The sequence below is a fragment of the Mandrillus leucophaeus genome, unplaced genomic scaffold, assembly GCF_000951045.1.
Source record: "Mandrillus leucophaeus isolate KB7577 unplaced genomic scaffold, Mleu.le_1.0 Scaffold845, whole genome shotgun sequence".
NCBI classification, from domain to species: Eukaryota; Metazoa; Chordata; class Mammalia; order Primates; family Cercopithecidae; genus Mandrillus; species Mandrillus leucophaeus.
In genome coordinates this window covers 25,842-38,323 of record NW_012109197.1, presented here as the reverse complement: position 1 = coordinate 38,323, position 12,482 = coordinate 25,842, and the positions used below count along the sequence as shown (strand labels likewise).

General features: G+C 57.7%; 1 protein-coding gene across 1 annotated transcript in view; it reads left to right on the top strand.

Annotated features, from left to right (window-relative positions):
* PTDSS2 (phosphatidylserine synthase 2) overlaps positions 1 to 11,771 on the top strand; it is a 58,569-nt gene extending 46,798 nt beyond the window's left edge. Inside the window, exons 6-14 of the mRNA XM_011968493.1 lie at positions 3,096 to 3,163; positions 7,914 to 8,048; positions 8,401 to 8,451; positions 9,129 to 9,242; positions 9,380 to 9,498; positions 10,284 to 10,398; positions 10,472 to 10,617; positions 10,876 to 11,061; positions 11,411 to 11,771. Of these exons, the coding sequence (XP_011823883.1) occupies positions 3,096 to 3,163; positions 7,914 to 8,048; positions 8,401 to 8,451; positions 9,129 to 9,242; positions 9,380 to 9,498; positions 10,284 to 10,398; positions 10,472 to 10,617; positions 10,876 to 11,061; positions 11,411 to 11,573 (1,097 nt within the window). The 3' untranslated portion in view covers positions 11,574 to 11,771. The remainder of the gene's footprint in view (positions 1 to 3,095; positions 3,164 to 7,913; positions 8,049 to 8,400; positions 8,452 to 9,128; positions 9,243 to 9,379; positions 9,499 to 10,283; positions 10,399 to 10,471; positions 10,618 to 10,875; positions 11,062 to 11,410) is intronic.
* The last annotated feature ends 711 nt before the right edge of the window (positions 11,772 to 12,482 follow it).

Here is a 12,482-nt window from a genome sequence, read left to right as displayed (position 1 = left end):
TATTCATTTAATAAAATGTCCCAGAAGTAAGTATTGAATTATAGGACACACACAGTTTAAGCCCGTGATACGTGTTATAAAATTGGTCTCCAGGAGAGCGGCGTCTGCCCTGGGAGAGCGGCGTCTGCCCCAGGGTCAGCGCCATGGTGGTGAGTGAAGCTTCCCCATCCCCAGAGGCCCTGAGCGGGGAGCCGTCCGGTGACCCAAGCAGGCTGGTCTCGCTGGCCGCTTCCTTGCCCAGGGCCTTGAGAAAGGGCTCCTTGAGTGCCTGGTGGGCCGCCCTGCTGACTGACAGCTGTGTAGGAAGGGCCCAGGGCTCTGGTCTGCCCAGTCGGCTGAGCACAGACGGTCTTGCCTCAGACGGGTTTGGATTGCTCAGCAGAGCAGTGGAAAGTGCAGCGATAGTCTAAAAACTGCCTGTCACACAGTGAAAAGCCTGGTGCAGTTACGTGTTTGTTGGGTGGATTTGGAGGGAAGAAGAGCTGCCGGAAGCTCAGCCAGTGGCCGTCCTTGCTTGGAGATGCACCAAATCCCTCCTGGGTGCCGGCATCACCGGGTGCTGGGACGCAGCCGTGAGTGGGGCAGACTGGTCAGCAGGCAGCAGCTTTTCCTGGCATGTGGCCCCGGCACAGGGAGAGACTCCCGGGAGGTCCTCAGCTCTGTGCAGTCTAGGAGCTCCTGCTGCAGGTCCCCTGGTGGGATGTGGAGCATCTGGGCCTGAAGGTCTTGACGCTTCTGAAAGCTCCAGCCATGGCTCCTCTGAGCTTTGGCTTGTCCCCTCCTGCTGGGCAGGGCTGGGAGTTCCCAGGGTGTTCAGTTTTGGTTTGAGCTCTGCTCTACCTTTCTTCTGTTAGTTTAGTTTGCTTGGCATAAATTCCACGTTACTTTGCCAGTCTTCAATTTACTGATGGGGAAGCCTGTCCTGGAGCCACCTTCTTCCACGTGTCTTGTTAACTTAGGGGCCGGCAGGGAGCCCTCAACCCTCTGCAGTCACAACACATTGAAGTGGACAAGTGAATCCTGTGCAGCGGAGGCTCTGGGAGGGGCAGGGAGAAGGGTTCTCCAGAAAGGTGGTCCCTGTGGGCTCTGCCCACCTTCTTCCCACTCCCCTGGGTCTGGCCCAGGAATGCCCAGTCCGGCGGCTGTAGCCGTAGCCATTAGCGACTGGGCCTCATGAGGAAGAGTGGAAATGAGCCCAGCCCGGCCGTGGAGGGAGCCGCTTTCTTTGGAAACTTGAGTTGGCTGCAGCTCGGAGGGAGGCGGAAGGTCCTGGGCCACTGAGACGGGCACCCCTTCTGTGTAAACTGCATTTTCTTCCTGGCTCCCTCTGAAGGCTGAGTCAGCCACAGTGTTGCCAGGGCTGCTGAGGCTGCCTGTCTGTCTTTCCCCTGTGGTGTGATGTTTAGAAAGGCAAAGGAGTGCTGGGGGCTGGAGGTGGCCCTGGGGTCAGGGAGGTCTGGAGTTGCTCCGGGGAGCGAGGCAGGAATGCAGACCAAGGGCCTGCTGGGTATTCGGGGGCGGCAGCCTGGTGCTGGTCACATGTGAAGCCTGAGTTGGGAGAGGAGTCCGAGATCACCTTTCTGATCTGGGGCCTTCCCCAACAGGAGAAATGTGAGAAAGATTCGACTCGGCAGTGGCGGGGAGGGAAGTTAGCCCCAGACGTGGTGACCTGTGGCCCACTCAGAACATTGTGGTTTCATGGGTATAGCTGTCCCCTCAGAGAGCGCCTGCAGGCCGGGCACCTGCTTCGAAGGCGTCCCCTTCAGTCAGTGTCAGAGAACGCCGGCAGGCCGGGCACCTGCTCCGAAGGTGTCTCCTTCAGTCAGCGTCAGAGAACGCCTGCAGGCCGGGCACCTGCTCCGAAGGTGTCTCCTTCAGTCAGTGTCAGAGAATGCCGGCAGGCCGGGCACCTGCTCCGAAGGTGTCTCCTTCAGTCAGCGTCAGAGAACGCCTGCAGGCCGGGCACCTGCTCCGAAGGTGTCTCCTTCAGTCAGTGTCAGAGAATGCCGGCAGGCCGGGCACCTGCTCCGAAGGTGTCTCCTTCAGTCAGTGTCAGAGAATGCCGGCAGGCCGGACACCTGCTCCGAAGGTGTCCCCTTCAGTCAGTGTCGGGCGAGGGCTGCCCCAAGTTAGTCTCACCACGACCTTTAGCTCTTGGGCCACTGGGAAGTGTTCAGGTTCTCACCCCGCATGTGAGGAATCAGTTTGTGATCTCAGCTGTCTGTCTTGGGTCCCAGACCTCCCTAAGCAGCTTTTCCTAAGAACACCAGGGCGTTTGTATTTCCTGCCGATGGAGGGCGGCTTTTCATGAGCCATGGTGGCCGTCTTCCCCTGAGTACGTCGGGGCCTCCTGTGTTTGGTCCTAAAACCTCACGTCTGCGTGTCTTGCCATGAGCTGCTCAGAGCCGCGGGAAGTCAGGAATTGAGGGGTGGTTTCACATTAGAAGTCTATTAACGTAACTCATCAACATGAAAAAATTAATCCCCTTAAATGCAGAAAAACAAAAATTCATATTCATCTATGACAAAAACTTAACATACTGGAATTAAAAAATTTTTTTAACATGATAAAAAAGTATCCTAGTCTGGGCAACATGTCAAAACCCCATCTCTACAAAAAAAAAAAAAAAAAAAAATTAGCTGGATGCGGTGGCAGGCACCTGTGGTCCCAGCTACTCAGGAGGCTCAGGTAGGAGGTCGCTCGAGCCAGGAGGCAGAGGTTGCACCAAGGTTGTGCTCGAGCCTGGGCGACAGAGACTCCATCTCAAAAAGAAATATCCACCAGAAACCTACTCCAGACTTAATGGCGCAAGGTTAGAAGCATCACTGGTGAACAGGACAGGGATGTTTGCTGACTGATTCTGTGCAGCAGTTCATAGGCCGAATATTTAAGGGCTGGAATGGGAAAAATGAAGAAAAAAATTCACTTTTTAGAGGGAAATTGTGCCTAATTCTCAGTTACAGCTTTATAAAGGCTCTCCAGGGACCTGTGAGGGGCCCAGAAGAGACACCGGGTGTGAAGGAGCCAGGAGCCAGCCTGGGGCTGAGCGGGGCCGGGAGCCGGGCGCACTCACCTCTGTCATCTGTCTTTGTAGCTTACTGGAGGTTTTGGCTCTGCGTGAGTGTGGTCTACGAGCTGTTTCTCATCTTTATTCTCTTCCAGGTAAGCCGTGTTTCTGGGTTGGATACCTGGGAACTTAGGTGACGGTCTGGCCCCAGGCAGGGTGACAAAGGAGGCCTTGCCCACCCGGCCCTCGAGTGATGGGAGGAAGCAGGGCCGGACCTCAGAACGTAGGCCGAGCCGCGGGGGGCCTCCAGGAGTATCTGCTGGTGGGGGGCTGACTGTGGCCGTGTAGCAGGGCCACACCTAAGTGTGGACACAGACGAGGGCAGGGCCAGTGGTGCAGCTGCCAGGGTGGCTTTGCCCACAGCTGTCTGAGTGCGGGTAGGGACTGGGCATGAAGGGAGCAGCAAGGGACCTGCGATGCAGGCCAGCATGTGTGTGGCCAGGGCACATCTGGGCCTCAGAGGGGCCCCCAGCACCCAGAGGGACAGGGTCTTTGTGTCTGTGTTTTGTGGTTGACCAGTGTGGCTGTGTGTGCTGCTTCCCCATCCTGACCACCTTCCGCAAGACGGGCGGGTGCGGGTGGGAGATGCAGCTCCTTTGTAATTCCTGGGTCAGGCTGTGTTGCTGCCACAAATGCTTACTTTATTAATACTCTCTGTTCCGTTTAACTCAGTTTAAACACACATTTTGGGGCTGTCTTCAGGTTACAAAGGACTTTGCTATTCCCAGTCTTAAAACTCTGTCAGTGCGTGACCAGATTTTTTATCATCATGGCAGAATTGGCTTTTCTGGGGTAGTGTACGTTCTATGAATTTTAGCATTTGTGTGGACTTATAGAAACACAATTAGGACGTACAACAATTCCACTGGCCCCAGAATTCATTTGTGTTACCCCGTGGTAGTCGTACCCGCCCCTGACCCCTGACTGCTGGTGAGGGATTGCTTAGCTCCGAGAATGTCCTGTACACGGAATCATGCAGTGGGCAGCCTCTTCCCGCCCTGCACGGTGCCTCTGAGGTTCATGCAGGTTGCATGTGTCTTCCCATGCTCCTCTTTTAGTATTTATCTGTTTTTGAGATGGAGTCTCACTCTGTCACCCAGGCTGGAGTGCAGTGGTGTGATCTCGGCTCACTGTAGCCTCCACCTCCCGGGTTCAAGTGATCCTCCTGCCTCAGCCTCCCAAGTAGCTGGAATTACAGGCACCCGCCACCACCCCCCACTAATTTATTGTAATTTTTAGTTTCATCGTGTTGGCCAGGCTAGTCTTGAACTCCTGACCTCAAATGATCTGCCCGCCTCAGCCTCTTGAAGTGCTGGGATTCCAGTTGTGAACCGCCCCGCCGCCCTGGGCTCCTCTTTCTTGGCAGTGACAGTTTCTCAGGCTCCTTGTGTTTGGTGACCTGGACAGTTTTGTGGATTGGTCAGGAATGTAGTGGAATACCCCTCAAGTGACATTTGAAATTGGACAGTGTGAGTTCACCCAGGTTGTTCTTTTTCAAGATGGTTTTGAATCATCTGGGTCTCTTCCATTTCCAAACAAATGTGAGGATCACCCTTTCCAGTTCTGTGGAAAGAACAGGTGGAATTTTTTATAGGGATTGCATCGAATCTGCAAATCTGTTTTGGGAGTAGTGTCATCCTAACAATATTAACTCAGTCCTTGAAAATGGGATGGCTTTCTGTTTATTTAGGTCTGTAATTTCTTCCAACAATGTGTTAGAGTTTTCAGGGTTTAAGTTTTGCACTTCCTTTATTACATTTGCATCCAGTTATCTTATTCATTTTATGCCCTTGTAAGTGGAACTGTTTTAATTTTACTTTTGCATTGCTCATTACTAGTGTATGGAAATGTAGCTTATTTTTGTGACTGGTCTTGCATCCTGCAACCTTGCTGAACTTATTACCTCTAAGAGTTGTGGGGTGTTGGGGTAGATTCTTAAGAATATGCTATAGTCAAGATTATGTCTTCTACAAATAGAGTTTTACTTCTTCCTTTCCAGTCTAGATGTCTTTTATTTTCTTGTGTAGCTGCGCTGGCCAGAACCTGCAGCTCAATGTTTCCTAGAACAGGCAAGGATGGGCTTTTTTTTTTCTTTTTTTTTGGAGACAGGGTCTTGCTCTGTTGCCCAGGCTAGAGTACAGTTGTGCGATCATAGACCTCCACAGCCTCTAACTTCCCAGGCTCAGGTGATTTTCCTGCCTCAGCCTCCTGAGTAGCTGGGACTACAGCCATGTGCCACCACGCCTGGCTTTGTTTTTTTGAGACATAGTCTTGCTTTATCACCCAGTCTGGAGTACAGTGGCATGATCTTGGCTCACTGCAACCTCCACCTCCCAGGTTCAAGCTATTCTCGTGCCTCAGTCTCCGAAGTAGCTGGGATTACAGGCACGTGCCACCACACCCAACTTTTGTATTTTTAGTAGAGACACGGTTTCACCATGTTGGCCAGGCTGGTCTCAGAATTCCTGGCCTCAAGTGAGCCACCGCACCTAATTTTTAAATTTTCTGTGGAGGTGAGGTTTCGCCATGTTGGCCAGGCTGATGTCAAACTCCTAGGCTCAAGCTATCCATCCCCCTTGGCCTCCCAAAGTGCTGGCAGTATAAATGTGAGCCACTGTGCCTGGCCAGATGGACATTCTTACCTGATTCCTGATCTTAGGGGAAAAGCATCCGGTCTTTCCCCACTGAGTGTGTTAGCTGTGAGTTTTTCCTGGATCTCCCTTACCGAGTGGAGAACGTTCTGTGAGTTTTTCATAGATCTCCCCTACCGAGTGGAGAACGTTCTGTGAGTTTTTCATGGATCTCCCCTACCGAGTGGAGAACGTTCTGTGAGTTTTTCATGGATCTCCCCTACCGAGTGGAGAACGTTCTGTGAGTTTTTCATGGATCTCCCCTACCGAGTGGAGAACGTTCTGTGAGTTTTCATAGATCTCCCCTACCGAGTGGAGAACATTCTGTGAGTTTTTCATGGATCTCCCCTACCGAGTGGAGAACGTTCTGTGAGTTTTTCATGGATCGTTCAGAGTTTTTCATAGATCTCCCTTACCAAGTAGAGAACATTCTAGTATATTCCTAGTTGGTTGAGTGTTTTTATCATGAAAGGTTGTAAGAGTTTTGTTACATGTTTTTTCTGCATCAAGTGAGATGATCATATGGGTGTTTTTCCCCCTTTGTTAATATGATGAATTACATTTATTTTCTTATCCTGAACCAACCTTGCATTCCTGGGATAAATCCTGCTTGGTCGCAGGGTGTGCCTTTTTACATATTGCCAGACTTGCTTTCCTAGCATTTTATCTGAGATTTTTGCATCCATATTTGTAAGAGATACTGTCCTTTAATTTTCCTGGAATGTCTTGTTCTGGCTTTGGCACCAGGGTTTGTGAGGATGTGTCTGATGTTTTCTCATGATTCGTCTGGGGTGACGGCACACACTGGCACCATCACCATGATGCACCCGTGGTGCTGTGGACCTTGACCGCCGGGTGAGGTGTGTCTGTCAGGCTTTCCACGGTCAATCCGTAGTGCATTCTCCACAGGGGGTCACTGGTGCAGCCTGCACAGAGGGAGGGGAGTTTCGTTGCCCTCCTTGGAGTGTGCGTCTGTGCGCTACCTGGAACTCTTGTGCACGGGAGAGATCCTGCTTCTCTTCCGTTAGGTATTCCATCACGTGTTTGTTTATATCAGTGCGGAATTACAGATACGTGTCTTGCACGTGGATATTTATTTCAGCGCTGCTGTATTTATCATGGTGCCCAAATTCTTTTGCCTTTGGGAGTTTCCACTTGGTTCCTGTATTGCTTTCACACGCCATCACTGAGGTTTTGGCTTTTTGTTTTGGTTTTCTGAGCACATCCTGACTTCCTAGCACTGCGGGATGCTCCAGGCTCCTCCTGTCCACTCCCTACCCCAGTCCTGGAATCAACCCCTTCTCTAAGAGCCCTGGGTCCTTCCTGAATATTAGGGACTGAGACCTGGGTGCTGGGTGGGCTGCGTGGTCCTGGGTGCCACAGCTCACAGCTCACTGTGTGCTCACACGTTTGTAAATGATGTAAACCTCCCTTGAGGTCAGGCCCAAGAGCCTGCCTTGCCCTAAGGCCAAGAGGTGCATCTGGCTGATGCCAGCATCTGGGTGAGGAAAGAGTGATGCCCCACAAGGGTGACTTCTGTGAGGGTGTTGGCCGGAGCACATGTGTGGGGAGGGGCCGGGGGTGGGACTGCGCAGCAGGAACTCGGGGCCCCGTCCCACTGCTGTCTGTCCAGTGGTCCTAGTCCCCCATGTCCTGAAGCGCACCTGTGCCCACCTGGCCCCGGGGAGCACAGGTGTGGAGACTTGGGTTGTCGTGCCGGGGGTTCCTTCTATACGCGCTATCCCACCAGGATTTCCCTGGGGTGGGAGGGCTGCTGAGACAGGGCGCTGCCCTCCTCCAGGGTGACTGAGATGCAATTTACAACCATGATCTCCCGGCTGGGCGCAGTGGCTCACGCCTGTAATCCCAGCTCTTTGGGAGGCCGAGGCGGGCGGATCACGAGGTCAGGAGATGGAGACCATCCTGGCCAACACGGTGAAATCCCGTCTCTACTAAAAATACCAAAAAAAAAAAAATTAGCCGGGCGTGGTGGCGGCACCTGTAGTCCCAGCTACTCTGGAGGCTGAGGCAGGAGAATGGCGTGAACCTGGGAGGTGGAGGTTGCAGCGAGCTCAGATCGCGCCACTGCACTCCAGCCTGGGCGACAGAGTGAGCCTCCGTCTCAAAAAATAAATAAAAAATAAACAACCATGATCTCCCGTTTCAAGTTGCCACCACTAACTTTAGCCCCACTGACGGGGCACTGGCCTTGCAGACTGTCCAGGACGGCCGGCAGTTTCTGAAGTATGTTGACCCCAAGCTGGGAGTCCCACTGCCAGAGAGACACTATGGGGGAAACTGCCTCATCTATGACCCAGACAACGAGACTGACCCCTTCCACAACGTCTGGGTAAGACGCCGGGAGCCCTGAGGTGGATCCCTCCCCAGGTGTGGCCTGTGCCGGACCAGGCACCATCCATGCTCCTGCCTTGCCCCCCGTGCCCCTTGGCCCACATGTGGGGTCTCCTCCTGGCCCAGAGATGTGCTGAGGCCCTGTCCGTTTGGGTGGTGCTCACGATGGCCGGGCCCCGCTCTCTAGGCTGTCAGGGACGTGGTCTCCACAGGCCACAGCAGCCCCTGTGAGTCCCTGGCCTTCTTCCCGGCGTCTGGCAGGTGCTGCTCGGTTGTGGGTTTGACCTGCCAGTGTGGGGGGTGGGGGTGGCTGTGCCCCAGGGTCAAGGGTCACACCCTGTCGCCCACAGGACAAGCTGGATGGCTTCGTTCCCGCGCACTTCCTTGGCTGGTACCTGAAGGTACGGCACCTCCTGTTCGCGGCCACCCTGCCCCAGTTCTCAGGCTTGCCCCGTCCTCTGGGCCCATGGGGTTGAGCTCAGGGTGCTCTGAGTGTGGTGGGAGGTGTGCACTGCACCCCCCTGGAGCCCTGGAGCCGAGCCCTGACCCTGGCCGGGTCCTCACTCCGTCCTCAGGGTGGGGGCGGCGGAGACAGGCAGCAGGGCAGGAAGTCCCGGCCCCACCTGGGCTCAGGCACTGCCCCGTCCCACTTCTGAGGGGCCCTGTGCTACCTGGGGGGCCAAGAGCAGTACCCGCTGGACCCTGCAGCGCACCCGGCAGCCCCTGCACGCAGCCTCGGCTGGCTTGGCAGAGGGACCAGTACGCCGGGAGTCTGGTGTCAGGGCCCGGGCATGGGGATGCTGCCTTGTTTGCTGACAGTCATAGCATCGAGGCTGCTGGGGGGCCGCCCACCCCACACTCACCCTGAGACCTCGCTGGGGGGCCGCCCACCCACACTCACCCTGAGACCTCGCTGGGGGGCCGCCCACCCCACACTCACCCTGAGACCTCGCTGGGGGTCCTGCCAGTGCTCTCAACTCCAAGAATGCTGCCAGCCGGGGTGGGGGCCGTGTGCACCCGTGGGCAAGGCCGAGCGTGGCAGCACATCCCACACTCTGGCTGACCCTGGCACCCGCAGACCCTGATGATCCGAGACTGGTGGATGTGCATGATCATCAGCGTGATGTTCGAGTTCCTGGAGTACAGCCTGGAGCACCAGCTGCCCAACTTCAGCGAGTGCTGGTGGGACCACGTAGGTGCCGGCAGAGCCCCCGGGGCAGTGGGTGCAGGCTGAGGGGCATCCTCGGTTCCCCTGTGCCCTGCTGGGGTCTTCCTCAGGGGCCCCGTTACCCCCCAACCCCTGTGACGAGTGCTGGCCCCTCCCCGCAGTGGATCATGGATGTGCTTGTCTGCAACGGGCTGGGCATCTACTGCGGCATGAAGACCCTCGAGTGGCTGTCCCTGAAGACGTACAAGTGGCAGGGCCTCTGGAACATTCCGACCTACAAGTACGTCGTGGGGGCTGCAAGGGCAGGGCTGGGTGCGGGTTACCCAGAGGCAGCCTCAGCGTCTGTGCCCCGGCGGACCCCGAGCACCAGGCCTGTCCAGCGTGCGGCTCAGCGGGGTGACTGCGGGGCTTTGCCTCCCGGAACCTCCCGTCCGACCCGTTGTCACTTGAGCCTGGCCGCCCCTCATGGTGGCCACGGCGTCTGACCCACTCACCTTGCTCCTCAGTCTCCGGCCGGCCTGGCTCAGGGGCTCTGGGATCCTTCCGTGCTGCTCCCTCCCCTGGTTGCTTTGGTTATGAAATAGTTGCTGGTACTTTGTCATTATGACTTTGGAATTTTAAAAAGATACAAAAGTCTAAGGAAAGGCCTGGGGGGCGGGGGTCTCCCCTCCTGCCTGTGGGTGCCCCGGCTCTGCCTGGACACCTCTGCACACGTGGCCAGCTCGTGGCGCTGTGGAGCGCCCTCTGAGGCGCTGCAGCCGCTGCTCAGACTGGAAGAGACCGAACAGCAGAGGGCTGTGGGGAGGCAGGGCTTGTGGCTATGTGGCTAGACCTCGGAGAGCGGCCAGGCAGCAGCTGGGTAACCAGGAACAGAGTCCGTGGCCCGATGCCGCAGGGTGGGGCCGGGTGACCGAGAGCCGAGCCAGCCCAATGGCGCAGGGCGAGGCTGGTGACCAGGAGCAGAGCCAGCCCGTTGGCGAAGGGCGGGGCCGGGTGACCAGGAACAGTCTGTGGCCCGATGGCGCAGGGTGGGGTTCCTCAGGCTGCCGGCTCTGTGGTTCCCAGGGGCAAGATGAAGAGGATCGCCTTCCAGTTCACGCCCTACAGCTGGGTTCGCTTCGAGTGGAAGCCGGCCTCCAGCCTGCGTCGCTGGCTGGCCGTGTGCGGCATCATCCTGGTGGTAAGGCCGGGCTGCCTGGCGACGGCGTGGCGGGCTAGGGGCCAGAGCTGGTGCTCACCTTCTCCTCCCCTAGTTCCTGTTGGCAGAACTGAACACGTTCTACCTGAAGTTTGTGCTGTGGATGCCCCCGGAGCACTACCTGGTCCTCCTGCGGCTCGTCTTCTTTGTGAACGTGGGTGGCGTGGCCATGCGCGAGATCTACGACTTCATGGATGACCCGTGAGGGCTGCGGGGGGCCGGGCGGAGACACCCCCGGGGCGGGGGGCCAGGTGGAGACACGGGTGGGGGGCGGGGGCCGGGCGGAGACACCCCCGGGATGGGGGCTGGGTGGAGACACCCCCAGGGCAGGGGGCCGGGTGGAGACACCCCTGGGGGGCAGGGGGCCGGGGAGCAGAGCCTGGGAGGCTGGGGCCTGGGCAAGGCCTCCTGGAGGACCCTGGGGGGCCCGGAACGCTGAGCCCCCTGCTACCCCTGCAGGAAGCCCCACAAGAAGCTGGGCCCGCAGGCGTGGCTGGTGGCGGCCATCACGGCCACGGAGCTGCTCATCGTGGTGAAGTACGACCCCCACACACTCACCCTGTCCCTGCCCTTCTACATCTCCCAGTGCTGGACCCTCGGCTCCGTCCTGGTGCTCACCTGGACCGTCTGGCGCTTCTTCCTGCGGTGAGTGGGGGCGGGTGGGTGTGTTCCGAAGGAGGGCCGCTGGCCGGGTCTCTTGGCACAGGCGCTGTGGGAGTTTGGTGGTGGTGGTGCCTCCTGTCCCTGCTCCAGCCCTCTGGCTGCTTCTGTGGGAGGGGCCTTTCCTGACCCAGCCCTCGGGTCCTTCACTCTGCACTGATGGATGCAGGCTCCTCAGGGCTCCAGTCAGCCACGGCTGCTGTCGCAGGGCCAGGGTACCCGGCCCCCACCCAGCCCATCCTGGACCTCCACAGGGACGAGGTGCCAGCTGTCCGTGGGGCCTGCAGTGGGGGCTGGTGTGGAAGCAGGTGATGACACTGCCCCCTGCCCCCAGGGACATCACTTTGAGGTACAAGGAGACCCGACGGCAGAAGCAGCAGAGCAAGGATGACCAGGGCAGTGCCGTCGGCAACGGGGACCAGCACCCGCTGGGGCTGGACGAAGACCTGCTGGAGCCTGGGGTGGCCGAGGGCGAGGGGCCACCAACTCCAAACTGACCTGGGCCGTGGCTGCCTCGTGAGCCTCCCAGAGCCCAGGCCTCCGTGGCCTCCTCCTGTGTGAGTCCCACCAGGAGCCACGTGCCCAGCCTTGCCCTCAAGGTTTTCTTTTCCTTTTCTCCCGTGCATCTGGCGAGGCTGAAGGCAAGGGGTGGAGGAGGCCCCAGCACAGCCTCATCTCCGTGTGTACACGTGTATGTGTGTGTACACATGCATGGCCACCTGTGGTGTGCACGTGTGCTCTTCTCCAGTGCCAGGAGCTGGCTGGCGTGGCAAGGGTGTGCTCTGGGGCAGCGTGTCCCTCAGGAACCAGGTCCTCCCTCCCCTTTCTGCCTGGTCAGCCCCATGGCCTCTGGCCCACCAAGCTCCCTGTCACTCAGCCACGGCATGGCCCCGGCAGGGACATCACAGTACCCTTTCTGCACTCCGTGGGCCCCGGGTGTGCTGAGGCCTGGAGGAGTCCACCCTGGCTCCACATCCACCTCCGCAGCTCGCGTGGGCGTTCATCCACAAACACTCCATAGCTGAGAGGCAGTGGATCCAGGCGGCGACGCTGAGCCATTTCCTCAGAGCCTTCCTTTCACACAGACCACCCTGGAGGACACGCGGATGGGGTCAGAGATCACTGAGCTGGCCCCTCCAGGGGGCCTGGAACCCGGATGCTGGGGCCATGACGCCTCTGTGGCTCCGAGTTGAGGGTCATCTTCACGAGCAAAGAGAACCAATAAAGTGACAACGAACGTCTGAGGCTTCCAGCCCTCCCCCCAGCTCCCCGTGTCCTGCTTTGGGGTCCAGTGCAGCCCCCCAGCCTGCCCTCACACCCAGTGCCCACTTGGGGAAAACCACACAGAGGACGGGAGGCACCGGGGTCAGCCTCAGCCTCTGCGCCTGAGCAAAGACTTGGCGCCC